This window comes from Furipterus horrens, unplaced genomic scaffold, assembly GCF_987537825.1.
Source record: "Furipterus horrens unplaced genomic scaffold, mFurHor1.1.pri manual_scaffold_6, whole genome shotgun sequence".
Taxonomy (NCBI): Eukaryota; Metazoa; Chordata; class Mammalia; order Chiroptera; family Furipteridae; genus Furipterus; species Furipterus horrens.
The window spans coordinates 93,052,395-93,072,556 of record NW_028327176.1 but is presented as its reverse complement, the minus strand read 5'-3'; the positions used below and the strand labels follow the sequence as shown (position 1 = coordinate 93,072,556).

Sequence of the window (20,162 nt, the reverse complement as noted above, 5' to 3'; positions counted from 1 at the left end):
TGCATATCACCAGATACTGTGTTGTGCAGAACACTGTTTGGGAATATGTTCCCCATGAATATGTCTTTGTTGCATGTAGAATTCACTTGGTACACTTGAATCCAGCTATTTATTCTCCAAATTCATTGTCAGTGCCCAGCCATGGTACAATAAACTCCATATCTGTTGTGAGTATGTCCTAGAGCCCAGTCATTTGTATATGGTTGTTTTTGAAAATAAGTTTTATAGCCAATACTTTTGTTAATAACATAACTTATTCATTTTGAAATTTTTCAAATGCCCAGAAATACTCTGAGCCTAGCTAGTCTCTTCTCCTCATGCTAACAAATCAAAATAGAACAATTATATGCACTGCTTTCTTCCATTGAAGTGCTCTCCACTCAAACTTGACTAATCACACAATCAGGATGGCCTATGGATATTTATGAGAGCAGCCAGATGTAGAAGCTTCCAGAGCTCAGTTCTGTGCATGATGCCATATGCCTTTGTGAAGTCGACAGATATAACAAAAGGGTATTAACATTTAACACTGAGGCTTCCTCATCTTCAATGTATGATGAAAAGCAACTCAAGGCTACCATGAGTTTTTAGATGATGGGGTTCCTTTCTCCAGTTGTGCTGTTGAGATGTGTTTGCATATCTCATTTTAGGGGTTTTAGCTCTCTAGAAACTCAACATTTACCATTTGGATGGTTTGAGTGACATTTTGCAGCATATGAATGACCTTACCCACAAGAGTTTAATAGGAGTCAGACAATGGTCCTTCCAAGAAGTGTCACATAGCAGTTAGCTCACCCTTCATATCTTACTACCAAACAATGACCGAATTGAGGTGTAAGCACCATCTGGACTTTGAATGTATGCATGGTATCTTTTCCTTTCAGTAGAAATTTATATTAGTGATACAAGCTAATGCCCAACATATTCTTTTTATAAGACTATAGTATAGTACTTCATATTTTTATAAGACTACTGTATAGTACTTCATATTTCAAGTCCTATGTTACTCAATCATTCTCCTATATAACAGTAAAATCTCAGTGAGATTTGTCACCTCACTATTTTACAGTTCATTGATATGACATGAGAAAGAGCAGTGGAGACTTTTAACTATTAGTCAGCAATGCTCATCACTTAACTGAGATAACAGAGTGACTCTTAACTCATTTTCGTCAATCACAGCTGTGCAGATATATGTGTATGTACATGTACTTTCATGCACACCCCACAGACACTCACACGATACACACACACACCCAACCTGTTTGGTTTTTTGTGCTTTTCTAGTGCATCCTGTCCTGTTCTAGTCTTTTTAGTCTGTACTAAATTAAACAAATGTCCTGTCATACTTACTGTCCAGAACTATCTAGATGGTTGATTTACTGACTCATAAGTTAAATTTCAATTTTTTCCATTCCATTAAGTCTAGCAGCTACTGGGTTGCTATCCTTGAGCATTTCTCTTGCCCTTTATGATCTCAGTGAATTCCTTTGACCCATTTTATTCTGTAAACACAAGCAGGATCAGAATAGCATTTGGTATGTATGAGATAGTGGAAAAGTGATGCTCTGCCTAATGTGAGGATTTTTGTGATTTTTCTCACCAAGGCTCAGGGGAGTTTTTGATAAGGTGCTACAGGGAGATAGACAGCATTTACTGGTCCATTGCTCTCTTCAAAATCATCAAGGTCTGTTAAAGGGATTATTTTAACTTGGATATACAAAAGATAAGCCCCTTAAAAATTTTAAAGCAGAAGTAAAAATTTAATTGGTTACTATTTCATTTCATACCTTCATTGTTCATTACTGCCTCTGCTTTAATTACATATGCTGTGTGAAATCAATTCTTGCCGTTAGCAAACAGAACCCACAGGACCTTATTATCCTCGAACTCATTGCTTTGGTGTTGAATTAACCATTTTTGTGGAATGTTTTGTTTGACAGAAGATTGACTCTGGAGTTTAAAGCCCATTTTTCACCAAGGGCAGGCAGATGACAGTGCTGTAGATGGTGTCTGACATATCCGGAGAAGAACTCTCTTCCACCTGCATTGTTCACTGTCACACACCAAATCTGCCAAAGGTTAAGGTGCAAGATGGTCAGCTGACCCCTGCTGCAGCTTAGATTCTCAATATAACTCTTCCTCCTTTCTTTCCACCGGCTCCTGATCCCACAGTAAAGACTTCCGGTGGGGGCTCGGCATCCTCTGCCCAAAATGTCCTCCTTCTCCCCTAAGCTTGAAATTGCCTCAGTTTCCATTTCATTTGGGTAAATCACACGTAAAAAGGTGAAGCTATAGAAATATGCATCATTCTACCTTAGTGCATTTCACTTAGCTGCTTTCCCAGCGAAGATAGACAGAGGTCATTTGTGGCAGGGACACGTGGGTGGCACTGCAGTGACAGAGCCCTGCTTTCTAGAAGCCTGGAGCAGGCCCTGCAGTGGGAGAGCGGCGCGGGAGGCGGAACGGAGAGGGGTGCTGGCTCCTCGGAAATGCTGCTGCGCTTACCATTCTTCGCCCTAAGGTTCCCTCCACATCAGGAACAGTGTCATCTGACTGGGCATTAACTCTTGGGGTGACAAAGGTCAGGAAAGGGGTCAGGAAACCAGCCAGAGTCAACTGGCTTTCTAGTACCTGATGCAGAAATCAGGAAAGTCCATTGTCAGGACAGACCATGAAGTTGCTGTGCGCAGCGTGTGGAAGGCATGTTTAAGGTTATCTCATGCTGCATGTGGCCACACAGCCACATAGCTTTGCAAGAATGATGCAGTAGAACTTTTCATTTTTAATTTCATAAGTAATACTTGTACCTATTTTCCTTCTAAAAAACTAAAACCTTAGAAGTAACACCAAGTTTCCTTTGACAGCCTACCCCAATTTCCCAATCCCCAGCTCCCAGTTAGAACTGTGTATATGAGATTACTTCTTTTACTTTTTCTTTATATATACATGTGTATATGTTTCTATATGTACATATATATGTATATGTGTGTATGTTTGCATATAAATAATACATAATTCAAAATATATAAATACTTATTTATGTTATATAACATTTTACATATTATTATATAATGTATAATAATTAACATATATAAATAATATATATTTATTATATATAAATACATCTTTTTTCTTTATATAGACAACAAATCCATAAAAAATACATAATATTTTTTATGTGAATATATTTGTATACTCAGTGAAGTTTAAGTGCCTGTTCAGGACTGGGTCTGTTCTAGGTGTTGGCAGTGGAATTCTGAATAAAACAAAGATCCTTGCCATTATGAAACTTACATTGTAGTAAATGCTATCATTCTGAAACTTTTTTCACTCAATAATATATCTTGAAGGCTTATCCATTTTCACACATATAGACCAATCTCAGTCATTTTAAATGATGCATAAATATGGCTAAATCACAGGTGATTTAGACATTCCCATACTGATGGAATTATTGTCATGAAATTTTGGCCAGCATCTGGTCTGCTGTATATTTCTGCACAGTTCGCTGACAGTGGAAGGAGTCCCATTCCTTCCCCCTCTAGGGTGGGAGACATAAAGTAACAGTACGTCCTCCATCACGTTGTTATGATTTTGTCAGATGCATTCTGTGTGGTCAGACCAGAGGTGCAATGCAACAGATGCATTTGGGAGTGCTGGTAAGGAAAGATTTCTTTTTCTACTTAGGATAATGCATCAAACCTCTAATGATAAGAATCAAAATTAGAGCGGTGACCAGGAGAGTAGAAATGGGAGAGCATCATGGGCAGGAAACTTGTGAAGGGATTACATATGCCTGGACCACAACAGCAGGTGAACATGGTCACAACAGAGAGGCTGTGGGCCTGGTTTAGCTGAGTCCAGCTCAATGATTGGGGGAAGGTCTATTTTTAGTGTTAAACTCCCCTTCTTCTTTCCAATATAGTTCCTACTCATGATATCACCTACTTCTTTTTTTAAATCCTCCTGCATTCCTGTCTCTAGACATTCAGTTTTGATGAAGATGTGAAAGGGGTCCTCTGTCTGAATAATCAGAATGAGGCTTATTAGAAGAGCCTCCAGTATAGAATAAAATCCAGTCCTCATAACTGAAATATTTTCCTTACCTCATTCCAATCCACATGAATTTAACATGCCTTATATATAAAAGTTTTTCATGCAGCTACAAAATTTAATAGGTTTCATAGTTTTCTCTTTCCAGTTGAGGTTTCAGAGCATTTATTTTATTATAGATCTGCTTCATCACAACTTAACATAAAAACATTATTTAAGCTTTTCTTTGGTTTGTTCACTTTAATCATCAGTGCAAGCAGTGCTGATTTTTCCATCATTAATCATGTTTCAATGTTCAAATTAGTGTTATGTTATTTTCCATCTTACCATCCATTCATTTAACCTGAAAACCAAGTAGTAAGGGAAATCATCAAGTCTCGAGTTTAGATGATTATTTGGGAAACTTCACTCAAGTAGTTTCATAAGTGAGATAATCAGATGAGTTCCATTACATCTTTTTTCTTCTATGTGACCATTATGTATGGCTTCTATATGTAGTTATTAGCAAGAAAAATATTGGTGGACTTAATTGAAGTTCTAATGATTTCATTTATTTGTATTCCAGGATTATTCTAAGGAATGCAAAGATTAAATCTTATACATGTTATGTTTGTATACATATGTAATTAATAGTCAACTTGGTGCCCTACATGAAAGAGTACTTTTTTAACTCTCCATCTCTCCTATCATTCTCTCTGCTTAAGTGCTAATGCCTAGATGGAGGTGACACTTATGGTTGGTGACAGGAAGGAAAGGACAGGGATTTGCACCTCATTTGAGCCATTTAATTTACCAAAGGAAAGAGAAAAACAACAAAAAAATTGAAAAAAACAGCTTGCCAACTTTTACATGTTGTACTTTCTAGATCAAGACTAGAGAGCCCTTTTGTAAATGCCACTAATGGAGGGCCTTGGTGTTGTGGGACCTGAAGCTGATGCAGTCTGGGGAGTTCTCTTTAATAAAAAGAATGCAAAATTATTCATTCACAAGTGGAAATAAAATTAAACATTTATGAAATAAGGAGAAAAAACTTAATTATGGTGCATTACAAATTTTAAAAAGCTAAAAAAGTAACAAAATCCAGAAAAATACAATATTTAATTAGTGCACTTCATAACACTTTTTCTCTACATTTTTCACTGCATAATCTTTGCTTACCACTTTATATAACCATCTTCTGATATCATTTTCCATAGAGAGAATAGAAAGATGACTCAATTTTTCTTCTAAGCATGGTTAGCTGAAACTTGTTTATATTATTGGTATTTTAGAAAAGATTCTTTCAGCTTTGCAACTTGTCATTGTTCATGTCATATAAATTGTTAGAATCGTTGTAAAAATTGGAAAAATTCCAACATGTTCTTTCATATATGAGCTATCAGATTTAGATGAATTTTCTGCCTCTACAGATCCATCTCTGTGTTCATACATTCAAATCTACTTCTATTCTGGTACCCAAATCTTCCAACACTGGGTAACATGGGACATGTTCATATCATAGTCTAACCTCTAGACCTATACCTTTATGCCACGATGCCAGGTGAGATGGCACAGTGAGTGAAAAATGAGTTGCGGAAGACTATTGCCACACCAGGACCACTAGCAATAAATTTAAGCATAAACAAAAGCAACCAAGAACCGTGCAACTATATTACTTTAAAACCAAATTAAATGTTCTCCTTAGATCCAAAACACCCATGGACACTCCTGCATTTTGCACTTCCAAACAGTTGGAAGATCCAGTGGTCTTAACTGATTGTGATTGAAATAACAGACTTTTAAAATTTTTACAATACCTCATAGTCACGTGCCATTTACTAATATCCTCTTGGGGCCCATGCAAGTGAGCAGCCCTAAAGTTTGGGCTTCATTAGTTTCATGGGAACAATGCCTGAAGGTACTGTGGATCATGGTAAATAGGGATGGAGAGTATAGAGGTAATCAGCCTGCAGGTACCTGGTGTTTATGTGCCCTGGGCAGGCTCAGACTCAGAAAGGAAGAGGGAGGGAGAAGAGGGGCAGAGAGAAACATCGATGTGAAAGAGAAACATCAATAGTCTGCCTCTCCTACACACCCTGATCGCACCCCTACTAGGACTGATCCCAAAACCCAGGCATGTGCCCTGACAGGGAATTGAATTAGCCCAACCAATTGAGCCACACTGGTCAGGGCTTTTTTTTTTTTTTTTTCCCAGTTGATTTTAGAGAGAGAGGAAAGGAGAAAGAAACATTGATTTGTGGGCACCTGGTAGGGAGCGAGAGGAGGAAGCCTGATGCAGATGCCACAGGCAATGGAGGAAACAAACCTAGTTCCAGGTTGACTGACCCAAAAAAAGGCAGCCAGATTACTTGCTATAAGATTTCAACATCATGATAAACTCAGGAACACCAGCAGGAAGCCAGCTGTTGCAGTATGGAAGAAAGAACAAGAGTTCTGGAGGCATAAATATCTTGATTACAATCTTCATCTATATGCTCACACCTGTGTGAATTTGGACATGTAACTTAACCTTTCTGAGCCCCACTTCCCTTATGTAGATGAAACTGAGAATGATACCAATTTTTTCAAGTTGTTGAAAAAATTATAGGAAAACAAAATCAAAAACATATAGATGTGCCTGGCTCATAGTACCAAATTTTAGTGAACTTCCTTCCAGAAAGCAAGCAAAACTCAAAGTCAGGATGGAAGCATTCCTGCAGATCTTCAGAGTCAGTCAATTTGTAACAAGATCCTAGCCTGTGGTTAGATGCACAAGAAATGGAAGCTAGTTCTCTGGTTGAAAGAATCTGCAGGGGCCAAGATGGATGTTAAGATCTCAACAAAAAGGTCAGTGAAGCTCAAGGTGGGCCTGCATTCTGGCAGGGAGCTGAAGTAGTAGGCAGAGATGCCAGGCAAAGTGCTTTCACATAACCTTTTTCTGCATAGAGTGAGGAAGGGAAAGACAGACACCAGGGCTCCTAGGCTCACCACCAGACACATCAGCACACTGGCATGCGGGGGGCAGGACTCACCCCAGAGCTCAGCAGCCACGGCCAAGACAGACATAGGCTGCAGGGACCCCAGATCCTACAGGGCTGAAAAGGAGTGAACCAGCAAATCCCAGAAAACCTGGAAATACCTCCCTTTTATATGGTCCCCCAGCGTCACAAGCAGATGAACAAAGTCTGGCAATTCAAACATATGCAAAATTCTATAATAGACAACAAAAAAGAATCATAGGGCAAAAGAATACAGTTTTTAAAACAATATTGTTTCTAACCACCACCACATTTTTAGTCTTTTCTGTGGAGATGGAAAGGTTCTCTTTATTTCTGATCCTTTACACTGGCTTCTTTGTTAGTAGTGGTAGCCTCTGGAACCCATCCCCTTAGTCCATTGGTTATCAAGCTCTAATGCACATAGAAATCAATTGTAAGATTTTGCAAGTGGGCCCTGGGACCCTGCATCACTAACACATAGTACATACCTTATAAGACTCTGCTCCAGTTTTTACTAAAACTCTCCCAATTCTTGCCTTGCCTCCAGAACTTTGTTTGTGACGGCCTCCAAATCTAGGCTGCTAGGGACTAAGTTGTTAGACTAATGGTCCTCCCCTCCCTGACACATTGGAGTCCATACTTTGAGCACCGCACAGCCTAGAGATCACCTTCCACGTGCATCCCACTCTGCCTTTCCCCGACTAAAGCCACCCCAGATGTCATGCCCCATCCCCAACATGCAACCCCACATCAGCCCGCCTCTCCCTAGGTGGAGTCAGGACAATGCCAGCCACCATTCATCCTTTTCCCCGATGGTCCCACAGTATATAGCAGTTCCTCCATCCTTCCTTGTGAGAAACCATTTTTTTCTATACGCTGCTTCTAACCACCCACCCTGAGGCTATCTAAGGGATGTTGAAGAGGCTAGAAGTGAGGGTTCCTTTGAAAGAAAGTGACTTTCTTACTGCTGGCCTAAGGGGAAGAAGAAGAGGTACTTACGCACCTTCATATTTTTTTGTCCCAGCAGGAAACAGAGATGGTGTGCTCAGCTGATACTTCTGACGAGGTTTTTAAGAAAGGAATTATTTATATAGGTATGTGCAGGGATTAAGGGAACCAACAGGGGCTGATGGGAAACTGTGTCCCCACTTGGCAGTAAACCAGACATGCCATGCCCCTGCAATGGGGACACAGCTCCCGGTGACCTGAGCCTCCTCTCTCCCCAGCCTCGGGCTTAACATTTTGCCGTTTCTCATCTCCGTGCTTTTGCTTGTGGTTTTGCCTTTCCTTGCAATGATCTTTCTGCTTCTCTTTTATTTAAAAAAAAAAAAAAAAATCTGGCCAACGTATCTTCATCCTTCAAGATTCTGGTTGTGTCCCCACCTCCAGGAAGCCATCCTGTACCTCCAGGCTCAGATAGGTTTGGGTCTCCATTACCCTTATGCATGCAATTCCAGCCACCTGGTTAAAGATCTATTCCCCATGGGACTGCAGTCTCCCAAGGGCAGGGTCTCAGCTCACAAAGCGTAACACATTCTGTTGAGTCGAATAAAGCCCTTTTGTCTCCCAGTCCTTTGTTCTTTCTACATCTCCTCTATATCACAGTCTATAAATGATTACTCATCATTTCCAGAGCATTTATCAACTTTATTTTTTTAATTAATATTTCTTTTCCCCCCCTGTCTATTTAAGTCCCTTCCTGTGTGCTCACAGGAAGGGCCAGAGGGCTCGAATACGCCAGTCTTCCTTATCTTCAGGGGAGTCCAAGTTCACAAGTGTGCTAGTCAATTTCCCCTTACCAGCTGTTTTTAAATAATTTTTGAAATGCAGTTAGAGCCCAACACCTTACCACCTCCTCTTCCTCTGTAGTTTTGTTTAAAGACACCTGTTGTGACATTGACTCTAAGACAGGCATCAGCAAACTGCAGCCACAGCCCACGGCCTGCAGCCTCCCATTTTTCTGAATCAACTTTGACTAGAAGGCAGTCGCCCTCATTTGTGTATATGTTGCCCTTTCCCACAATAGGTTGAGTAGATGCCACAGAGACCGTATGGCCTACAAAGGGAACGGTATTTACTAACTAGCCCCTAACAAGAAAGTCTTGCTGACCCTGCCCTAGAAGAAACTACGAAGCAGTCAAATTTGTCTGTGGCGAGCACTCATTGTCCTGCTCCCCTCTTTGCTTTCTGAATGGCCAGCTCTCCCCACCCTCAACTCTGCATCCCCTCTGGGAAACGAGTGTTCACCCCACTGGAATTATCACATCAGCCACTGTTCAGGGAGGTGTCTTGGAGGGAGATGAGGGAACCATGTGGGCCAGTGAGGTTCAGAGGCATCAGAATCATCTGGGAGTTTTTGAAAAAATAGACTGTATGGGCAGAGCCCAGAAGCCAGAGCAGGGAAGGTCCTGGTCTCTGTCCAGGCCAGTGTTCCTCAACATGCCAAATCCTGAGCTCCGTGCAGGCGGTTGGCGAATGTGGACCCCACTGTGGGCAAACTGCATTTTTACAAGTTATGATTCTGACACACCCTGAAGTTTGAAAACCACAGAACTGTCCTCTGGGTAAGATCCTAGAGTCCTAGTTTATAGGATAGAAACTTCCTTTAAATATGAACAGCCAAGAATAAGTTTTCCATATGACTAAGTTGACTCCCTAGTCCCCAACCATTTATTCTCTATTTGTTAGATATTCACCTGCAGAATGTGGAGAGGAGCAGAATAGGGCCATGGGCTGCAGAGCAAAGAGGACAGGCAGAAGGCATCTGTAAGAACATTGTGGAAAAGTTAGGAAACACGTTTGGGGCAGGAGAGGGATGACAGGACAGTGAAAGGTTGTCAAAATTGACTTCAGTATGGCTCCTTCTGGAGGTCTGGCCTCCTAGGTCCCCGTGAAGCTGTCACTATGGTTGAAATCTCTCACTTTTTAATATATGAAACAAGTTTGGTTCTGAGCCTTCCTTAGACTGTCAGAAACCCTGAACACTATGCTTTGTGCCAGAACTGACTGACTGGTAAACAGATCAAACAACCCCTTCCTCTCCACCCACACTCATCTGCCTGGGAGGTTCAGGCTAAGGTCTGGTGAGCCCAAGTTAGGGGTCTTGCCTGAAGCCTATGATTCTGAAGGTCCTCCTCAGCCTTGGCTAAGACAATGGGCTTGAAAGGCATTAACTTCTCTATTTGACAACTATACCGATTTTCATGCTGACAGGTCTGTTTTTCTTGGATCTGGAAAGTCATCTTTGAGTAAGGAATGGCGGGTAGCAGCATGACTCTAATTCAGCCCATTAGCCCCACAATGCTGGGTGTTTACATTGGACCAGATCCTGATGCTGACATGTTGGCAGGCTGGCTCCTGTCACTGAGGAACTTATCGAGACTGCAAAAGGGAGTTGATGTAGAATGAGCAGTTTTCCATTTTCAGTGTAGTTCAGCTGCTGCCCTGAGGAGGAGCGGGGTGTGGCCACGTGACCTCTGCATCCAGCCTGCCTCATTAAACAGGCAACACACTGAAAACTGCAGTTTGCAATGTTTATTTTGTGACCCTAGCAATTATTTTAGCTTGGTGATGGGTTTATATATCTGGTACAAGAGTTAGCCTTTTTAAGTAATTTGATTAAATACTATAAATCAAAGTAGAATTCCTAAATTGACTAATTTTCTGATGGCTCTTGAACAAGTAGAGTTCCTGAAGCATAAACCTGTATTAACCCAGGCTTTGACTTATTTTAGTCATGTAATAATTGAGCTAAATTTATATTTATTATGCTGGGCTCAGTGTAAAAATATTAATAACTTACCATTGTTAAGTGGCTTCTATTAAGTTTAGACATTGAACATAATAGGTAGTTTCTCTGTAAACAAGACTTTCATATTAAAAATATATTAACTTATGACCATCTCAGATTTGAAAATGGGGGGTTCACTTTTATCTAAACTTCATTCCCTCAACTGCCTTAGAGCAGGAAGAATGGTGTAGGGACCTGGACTCTGACATTTACAAGGAAGGAGGAAATTTCTTAATCCTCAGAGGGTTACTGTGAGTCTTAAATATGTCTACATATAGACATATTTATATATGGATATATATTTATTTATGTAGGCATATATACATATATATTTACATAGACATATATATGGTGCTTAAAATTACAGCTGAGCAGAGTAAATAAGGAATGTTAGCAAGAGTATCAATATTGCTTATTATGGGAGGCAATCAAGCAATCTGAATATACAGTCTAGATGTGGAAGGCTCTGCCTTCCCCTTTGACTTCCATCAGCCCTGTGGTCATATGGCAAATGAAGTGTAATGTGACAGCAAAATCTGAGGGACTTTTGGGTAGATCTCCTTCAGTAGATGGTGGATATTGAAGCCAAAAAGTAATAGGTTGCAGTTTGTATGGGATTTGAGGAAGTAGAGCAGACAGCTTAAGGGTTTTAAATTGACAGAAAGAAGAAAAATGGACTGGCATCCTGAGGGGAAGGACGAATCAAAGAAATAATTTGTGATAGAGACACTTTTGCGGGTCGAGCTCAAGCTTTCCCAGACCACTGCAGCCTGAGATGACATAGCCCTCACATTTGGCTCTCACTCCTACCTCCTATTCTGGGGCCCTCAACCCCCTGAGAGTATTCCCTTGCATTAATTTTAAGAGTCCACAGGCAGCATTTCACATTTGCCCAGAATCGAAGTTTCTCAGCCCAGATCAAGGCAGCTGTTTGCCTCCTGCTCTGACTTCCCCAGTGCCGTCTGTTGCCCCAGCCCAGTGAGGATGCCGCACCTCCACCCTCTGACGTCAGCGTCCACGCGGCCGGCGCCGCTGCTGTGCCAGTGCGGTCCACACAGCGTCTTTTCTTTTTATCTTATTCAACATTGTTTTCCTGCTTTCTTGAGGTATATATAATTGGCAAATGAAAATTGTAACTATTCAAGGTATGCAATATGATGTTTTGACATATGTACACATTGTCAAATGATTACCACAATCGAACTAATTAACATATCCATCACGTCACATGTTTTTTGTGTGTGCATGGTGAAAATATTTAAGATTTACTCTGTTAGCAAGTTTCAAGAATGCAATATAGTATTATTAACTGTAGTCACCATGCTGTGCATTAGGTCTCCAGAACCTACTCTGAATAAGTTATAAAAATAAAGTTTGGTCAAAGGGTTTAAAATCCCAGTTCTGCAGGACGAATCTGTTCTGAAGACCTAGCAGACAGCACGGCACCACAGTTAACAACAGGGCCTTGCCTGGCCCCTGGAAACCCCAGTTCTCCTCTCTGCTTCTGTGAGTTTGACACTTAAGATTCCTTGTGGAAGTGAGATCAAGATGTATTTGTCTTTCTGTGCCTGCGCTATTTCATTTAACATAATATCCTCCAGGTTCATCAATGTGTAAATGACAGAGTTTACTTTTTTTTAAGGCTGAATAATATTTTATTGTATACAAACCACATTTTCTTTTTTTCCTTTTTATTGAATTTATTGGCATGACACCGGTTAACAAACTTATACAGGTTTCAGGTACACAATTCCACAGCACATCATCTGTACACTGTACTGTGTGTTCACCACCTTAAGTCAAGTCTATCCCCCCGTACCTTCTCACACCTCCCTCCGCTTACCCCCGCTGACAGCTGTCTCCATATCTTAGCTATTGTGAATGATGCTGTAATGAATGTGGGAGTGCAGATATCTCTTCAAAATACTGCTGATTTCATTTCCTTTGGATGTATACCCAAGAATAAAATTGCTGGATTACATATGGTACTATTTTTAATTTTTTTGAAAAGAAAATTCTTTGAATATTGGTTGTACCTCCATTGCTTCTTGAGGCTTTATCTTCATTGCTCTCTTGCCTCTCTGTGGCTTCTAAGTTCTGTGAAAGAGCAGGTTCTGTGTGTCGCAGCCACCAATGTTGATATCCTAGAACCCTAAACATTTTAATGGCACTAATATTATTTAACATTTATATCATTGAAAGACCCAGAACATTGCTAGCTTACCAAAATTGCAGATTCTTATCACATCTTAATTTTACAAACATTTATTGAATGCAAAAGACCAGACACTGTGAAAACTTCTGGCAATAAAAAGATGAATCATAAACAAAATGCCCTAAAAGATTATTCAATTAAAAAAAAAAACATACTATGGGTTAAGACAAAATTAAATGGAATAGAAATAAATGTAAAGTTCTACTCTTAGTATTAAAAAGTCAACATCGTAAAAGGCATTCATATTGGAAGGGAAAAATTAAAAAGCTATCTTTATTCACAAATGACATGATCTAGTGTATAGATAATTCTAAGGAATCCACTAAAAAACAACTATAACTAACAAGAGTTCAGAAAGTTTGTAAGGTACAAGATTAATATGTAAAAGTCTTTTTTTTTTTTTAAGTATATTTTATTGATTATATTGTTACAATAGTTCCAATTTTTTTTCCCCTTTGCTCCCCTCCGCCCAGCACCCCCCTTCCCCAACAATCCCCTCTCCAAGTCCATGCCCATGGGTCGTACATACAAGCTCTCCCGCCTCACCCTTTCATATATTCTTCTTCTTCTTTTTTTAAAATTAATTAATTAATTAGTTAAATATTTTAACAATAAAAAATAACAATTCCTCCCTCTCAGACTTAAGACCCTTTACAATCTTATAAAGGACAATGGATGAAGGTCTCGAGCTCCTCTAGCTGCTTCAAGCTGGACATGGTCGTCGTCCTACCTACCCGTGGGTCAAGAAATCCCTAATAAGAGTGGGGATGTGGAGGGGAGGGTGGCCTTCCCACAAGGGGAAGGATCGTGCAGACTCCAGGTTGGTTGGCTGTCTCTGGACAACGGCATGCTTGGTTTGACAGGCTGGCATCCTTGTTGTATTCTGGGGGCAACAGGGTTAAAGGACATCATTTAATCCGTAACCACTAGATGACAAAAGACAGGTATTAATTTTTCAATGTCCCACATTAGGGAAAAGAAGGGCTTCTTTGGAGGAAGGTGTGCCAGGTACATCTCACCTGTCCAAAACCCTTTTGCCCATTATACTTATTTTGGACTGAGGGAAATATTTTAGGTTTCCCCCATCTCAGGCCTCTGGGCTTTTTCTGTCCAAGCCATTAGGATAGAAAAGAGAAACCAGTTTTAAAGTGAAGCCCACAGACCACCCCGTTCTTCACCAACCCAGCCACTTAGTTCAGCCAAACCATTGAGTCTCAGGAGGCAGCAATGCAGACAGGATTAAGTGAGGCCTATGCATACAGATAATCACTCAGGTAATGAGATTGTAGGCTTATGCCCTTTGAAAACAGAAAACACATGTTAATTTATGTAACATAACCCACATACAAGTCTCTAAATCTGTAGGACTGTCTTATCGGAAGGAAAATCCTTGTCCTTCTAATATTCACTGAACTTGCATTTCTATTCTTTATATTTTTATTCCCCCCCCCACTAAAAAATTTTCTGTTTGTTTGTTTTTCCACTACAGTTGTCTCACATTTTTTCCCCCTCTTGCTTCCCTGCACCCTGCCCCCCCCCACAGTCAGTCCCCACCCAGTTGTCCATGTCCATGGGTCATTCATACATGTTCTTTGACTAGACCCTTCCCCTTCTTACCCCTTCTCTCCCTCCCATCTCCCCCTTTGTTACTGTTAGTTTATTCCTTGTTTACATACCTCTGGTTCAATTTTGCTCATTTGTTTGTGTTGTTCATTAGTTTCCTGTAACAGGTGACAGCATAAGGTAATTTTCTTTTGTTGCCTGGCTTATTTCACTAAGCATAATTCTCTCTAGTTCCAATCATGTTGTTGCAAATGGTAGAAGTTCCTTCTTTCTTTCAGTACTTATTCATTGTCATTTTCCCCCTTTGTACTCGTGTTCCTCTCTGTCTCTCTGTTTCTTCATCTTCTTAAAGCAGACCCTTTAGCATCTCTTGCAATGCTGGTTTGGTGGAGATGTATTCTTTTAGCCTTCTTTTGTCTTGGAAACTCCTTATTTCACCTTCCATTTTGAATGAAAGCCTTGCTGGGTAGAGTATTCTTGGTTGTAGGCCTTTGTTTTTCATTGCTTGGAATATTTTTAGCCATTCCCTTCTGGCTTGTAGTGTTTCTGCTGAGAAATCTGATGATAGCCTTATTGGAGCTCCCTTGTATGTTATTAGTTGTTTCTCTCTTGCTGCTTTTAGGATTCTCTCTTTGTCTTTGAATGTTGGCATTTTAATTATGATGTGTCTTGAAGTGGGCCTGTTGGGGTTCATCTTCATTGGGACCCTCTGTGCTTCCTGGACTTGCGTGACTCTTTCTCTCGTCATGTTAGGAAAGTTTTCTGTCATTAGTTTTTCAAAGAGGTTTTCTATCCCTTGCTCTTCTTCTTCTCCTTCTGGAATTCCTATGATACGGATATTATTACGTTTCATGTTGTCCTGCAGCTGTCTTAGAACCTCTTCAGTCTTGTTCATTCTTTTTTCATTTTGTTGCATTGTCTGGGAGTTTTTGTGTAGGTTGTCCTCCAGCTCGCTGATCCGATCTTCTGCTTCCTCTAGCCTGCTTTTAATTCCTTCTACTGTGTTCTTCAATTCAGAGATCGTATTTTTCATTTCCTCCTGGCTCTTATTGATAGCTTCTATGTCCTTTTTCATGCTCACGTAATTTTCTGTGAGTTCCTTGTAGTTTTTCTGGAGTTCTTTGAAGTTTCCGCTGAGCTCATTCAGCTTCTCCATAATCCATGTTTTGAATTCCATATCTGATAGTTCGCTCCCCTCTATTTCATTTAGCACTCTTTCTGGGGATTCTACCTTTCCTTTTGATGGGAGGTTGTTTCTCTGTCTCCCCATTTTTTTGACTCCTATTGTTTGTTGGTGCTTCTTGGAATGATCTGCACTTCCTGGATCTGCCTCTGGTGGCGTCAGATCATGTACCAGTCTGGCCCTAGGCAGCCTGTTGGAGACTTCCAGGGATCTACTGCTGTTGTCTGTCTTCTTTGATTGTTAATCTATTCAATCTGTGATTAGCTGTCAGGCTTAAGGACTGTGGGTGTGGCAGCTTAATTCCTGTAGGCAGGGCTTTTGCTTCCCCTCAGGCTGACGCCACTTGGAGGGGAATGGTCTACCCGCAGTACTGGGGATGAGTCAGCACTGGGACCCAGTCAGCTGCTCCTCCAGTTCTCCCCTCAAAGCCACCGTGCCAAATTCTCCCCAAGTGTCTCCAGTCCTCTCTGCCTTCCCTCTGCTTGAGCCCAGGGTAAGTGGTGGCCAAAATATTTTCGTATGCGATCCACTTAAGAGCTCTTTTTCTCCTGCTGTTTCTCTCCGGCTAGCAAGAAAGCCTGTGGCTTTTCGCTTTTCACAGCTGATACTATTTTACTTTCCACTCTGTCGCTGTAGGCTGGGAAGCCCAACTGGGGGTTTAAACCCTGCCCTTCTCAGGGGGAATCCCCGGCTGCTGAGCTGTTTCTCAGCCCCTTCAGCTGCCACCCGTGGGAGCCCAGCCAGCCCTTCCACGTCTCCGCACTCCCTACCGGTCACGTTGTGATGTAGCGGCCTTTTCTGTCTCTCCGTGGTTATAAGACTTCTCTCCAGCTGGTGTTCGGTTCGTTATTCCAGATGATTTCTCCAAAATTACATTGTAAATCCAGACTAGTTCTAGGAGGAAGTTAGTGTAGCTTCCACTTACTCCTCCGCCATCTTGTTTCTCCTAAAAGTCTTTTATTTCTATCCATTTTGCTGTGAACAATTTGAAAATAAAAATAAGAAAATAACACTATCAAGAAATAAAATATTTAAGAAAAAATTTAATAAAGTACAAAACTTATGCTTTTAAAACTACAAAACATTATTGAAAGAAGTTAAAGAACATCTGAATAAATAGACAGGTAACCCATGTTCATGGATCAGAAGACTTTAAATTGTTAAGATGGTAATGCTCCCCAAATTGATCTACAGAGACAATGTCATCTCTACCAGAATCACAGTTGGTTTCTTCGTACAAAGTACAAGCCCATCCTAAAATGTATATGAAAATTTAAAGGATCCCAATAGCCAAAATGTTCTTGGAAAAGTTAGAGGACTCACCACTTTCTAATTTTAAAACTTACTGCAAAGCAACAGTAATCAAGACAGTGTAGTAATGGTATAAAGATAGACATATGGACCAATGGAATAGAATTGAGAGTCCAGAAATAATTCCACACATCTATGGCTGACTGGTTTTCAATACAGGTGCCAGGACCATTCGGTGGGAAAAGAATAGTCCCTTCAGCAGTGGCACTAGGACAGCTGGATAATCATAGTCAAAAGAGTTAAGCTGAACCCCAATCTCACCCTATATGCAAAAATTAGCTCAAAATAGATCGACAGGCTAAACTTATAAATTCTTAGAAAAAATGTAGAGATAAATCTCTGTGATCTTGGATTTGGCAATGGTTTTGTGGATACAACACTTAAAACATAAGCAACAAAAGAGAAAATAGATAAACTGAACTTCACCAGAATTCAAAACTTTTGTACTTCAAAGAATACCACTAAGCAAGTGAAAAGACAACCTACAAAATAGGAACAAAGTATTTGAAACCTGATATAGCTGATAAGGGTCTGGTATCCAGAATATATAAATACTTATAACTCAACAATAGAAAGTCAGATAACCCAGTTTAAAAATGGGTAATGGATTTGAATAAAAATTTCTTCGAAGTTAGACACAAATGGCCAATAGATATATGAGAAGATACTCAAGCTCATTAGTCATCAGGAAAAAACAAATCAAAACCACAAGATACCACTTCACACCACGATGGTAGCTAGGTCAAAGAGTCACGTGTTGGAGAGGATACAGAGGAACTGGAACTCTCACACACTGCTGGTAAGGAATGCAAAATGGTGCAGTCACTTTAGAAAACAGCCTGACAGTTCCTCAAAAAATCAAACATAGATATCATATGACCCAGCAGTCCCGCTCTCAGGTATATATCCAAGAAAATTGAAAGCATTTATATATAAAACTTGTATATGGATATTCCTGGCAGCATTCTTTACAATAACTAAAAGATAGAAACAGCTCAAATGTCCATCAATTGATGAATGTATAAGCAAGATGTGATACATCCATATGATGGAATATTTTTTTAACATTGTATGTATGTATGTATGTATGTATGTATGCATGTATTATTTATTTATTTATTTAAGAGAGAGGGGAAAGGAGGGAGAAAGAGGGAGAGAAAAATAATGTGCAAGAGAAGCATCTATCGTTTGCCTCTCACACGCTCCCAGCTGGGGCCCTGGCCTGTAACCCAGGCATGTGTCCTGACTGGGAATCCAACTAGCAACCCTTTGGTTTGCAGGCTGACACGCAGTCCACTGAGCCACACTAGCCAGGGCATGATGAAATTTTATTCAGCCCCAAAACAGAATGAAACCCTGGCACATGCTACAACATGGATGAAGATGGAAAACATTATGCTTAGTAGAAGATGCCCACCACAAAAAAACAAACAACAACCAAAAAAAAGTATGATTCTATTTAAATGACATGTCTAAATAGACAAGTCTATGGAGACAAAGTATATTAGTGGTTGCTTAAGGCCTCAGGGGGTGGGGAGACTGGGAGGTAATAATGAAAGCATACAGGGTTTCTTTTTGACATGATGAAAATATTCCTTAGTTGATTGTGGGAATAGTTGTACAACTTTGTGAATATGCCAAAAATCATTAGATTATATACTTCAGTGGATAAAATTTATGCTATGTGAATCATATCTCAATAAAGCTATTTCAAACAAATAAAGAGAAAATGGGAACAGTAGGGTATCTGGAAAAGAAGCTCCCCGTGTAGAAGAACCAGGGATCTCGGTGGCTGCTAGCTTTGTGTGACTCTGTGAGAGCAGTGTCGGCTGCCAATAAAGCCCCTGGGATCCCAGGCAGATGGAAAGAGGCCATGTCCAGAACATAGCCGTAGTGACAGTCTCACCTCTTGGATTGCTGTAGTCACTTGGATGGCCTCTGAAATGGCAGATTCAGTCTGAACAGCCCATTCTTGAAGGTTATTAATCAACATCCCCAAAAGAGGAAGCTCATGAGGACAAGTGGTCAACCTCCCTTCACAGGTCTTAACAGTGTGGAAGGCAGGCAGACTAAAAAAGAACGAATGGTAGGAACTATGGTAATAATTACAGTAGAAGTAAGTCTGGAAAGAGTATTTAACATGGAAAAGGAAAACCAAGGAGAAATATACTGGCAAGGTAACAAGCGAAAGGAGTAAGACTTACTCTAATATCAATTCAGTTCCAAAAATGTGGAGCACCTACCAAATGGACTCATAGAGTCCTGCAAAAAGTCCATGAAGGAGGTGTTCTCTGATCAGAAAGCTTGACAGTTGCTAAATAGTCCACCCTTCCCTTTAAAGAGTCACATGGTGCATTGATTTATTAACAGCCTAGGAAAATCTCTATACAACAGTTTGTTTTTGTTGAACCCATCATTTTGAAGGCTTGTTTGATGGCTGCATTGCCCCACCCTTTTACATACATAAGACCTTGAACAGGGCAGAGATTCACTCACCATTCCTTGCTGCATACTGCAGGAAATGCTGCTACGGGACACCAAGGAGGCCACTGAGGAAAGAGATACAAAATGTAAAGATGATGGTCACTTTGCCTGCCTTCAGAAAACTTACATCTGGCTCTGGCTGGGGGAACAGGAAGCTGCCAAATAAGTGAGCCCACTCCTGCATCTTTGTTTATACCAAGTGCTGCCTCTTCCACTCGACATCGGGGCTGCTGCAAACTTCTGTACTGAGCCGTGTGTTTTCCCTGTTCTAGCTTTACTTTGGTATAGAGAGGTGCAGAACAGAGTTCAGACCAAGTCCTCTCAGTTTATCCCTTCACTCGTGCCTTCAAAGACCTAGGATCTGGAAACTTTTAATTACAGTGATTTGTCCATTCTGTGGCTATTTGGGAATGCAGTTATCTCATCTACTGGAAATGTTGTTGGTGACTAGTTAGAAATAGAGTGACCACCAACATGGGGTGTGGAGATGGGGATGCAGATTTTTTCCACCTTTATTTCCTTTCCCGAAATAGCTTTGGCAGCTCTGCGGCCTCTGATGTCGCCATCTCCACTTCCCCTGAG

General features: G+C 40.6%; 1 protein-coding gene across 1 annotated transcript in view; it reads left to right on the top strand.

Annotated features, from left to right (window-relative positions):
- The window catches only part of LOC150006966 (kinesin-like protein KIF6), a 279,604-nt gene extending 259,858 nt beyond the window's left edge, over window positions 1-19,746 (top strand). The window contains exons 13-14 of the mRNA XM_090280795.1: window positions 11,781-11,867; window positions 19,615-19,746. Coding sequence (XP_090136921.1) covers window positions 11,781-11,867; window positions 19,615-19,746 — 219 coding nt within the window. The remainder of the gene's footprint in view (window positions 1-11,780; window positions 11,868-19,614) is intronic.
- Window positions 19,747-20,162: the final 416 nt, after the last annotated feature.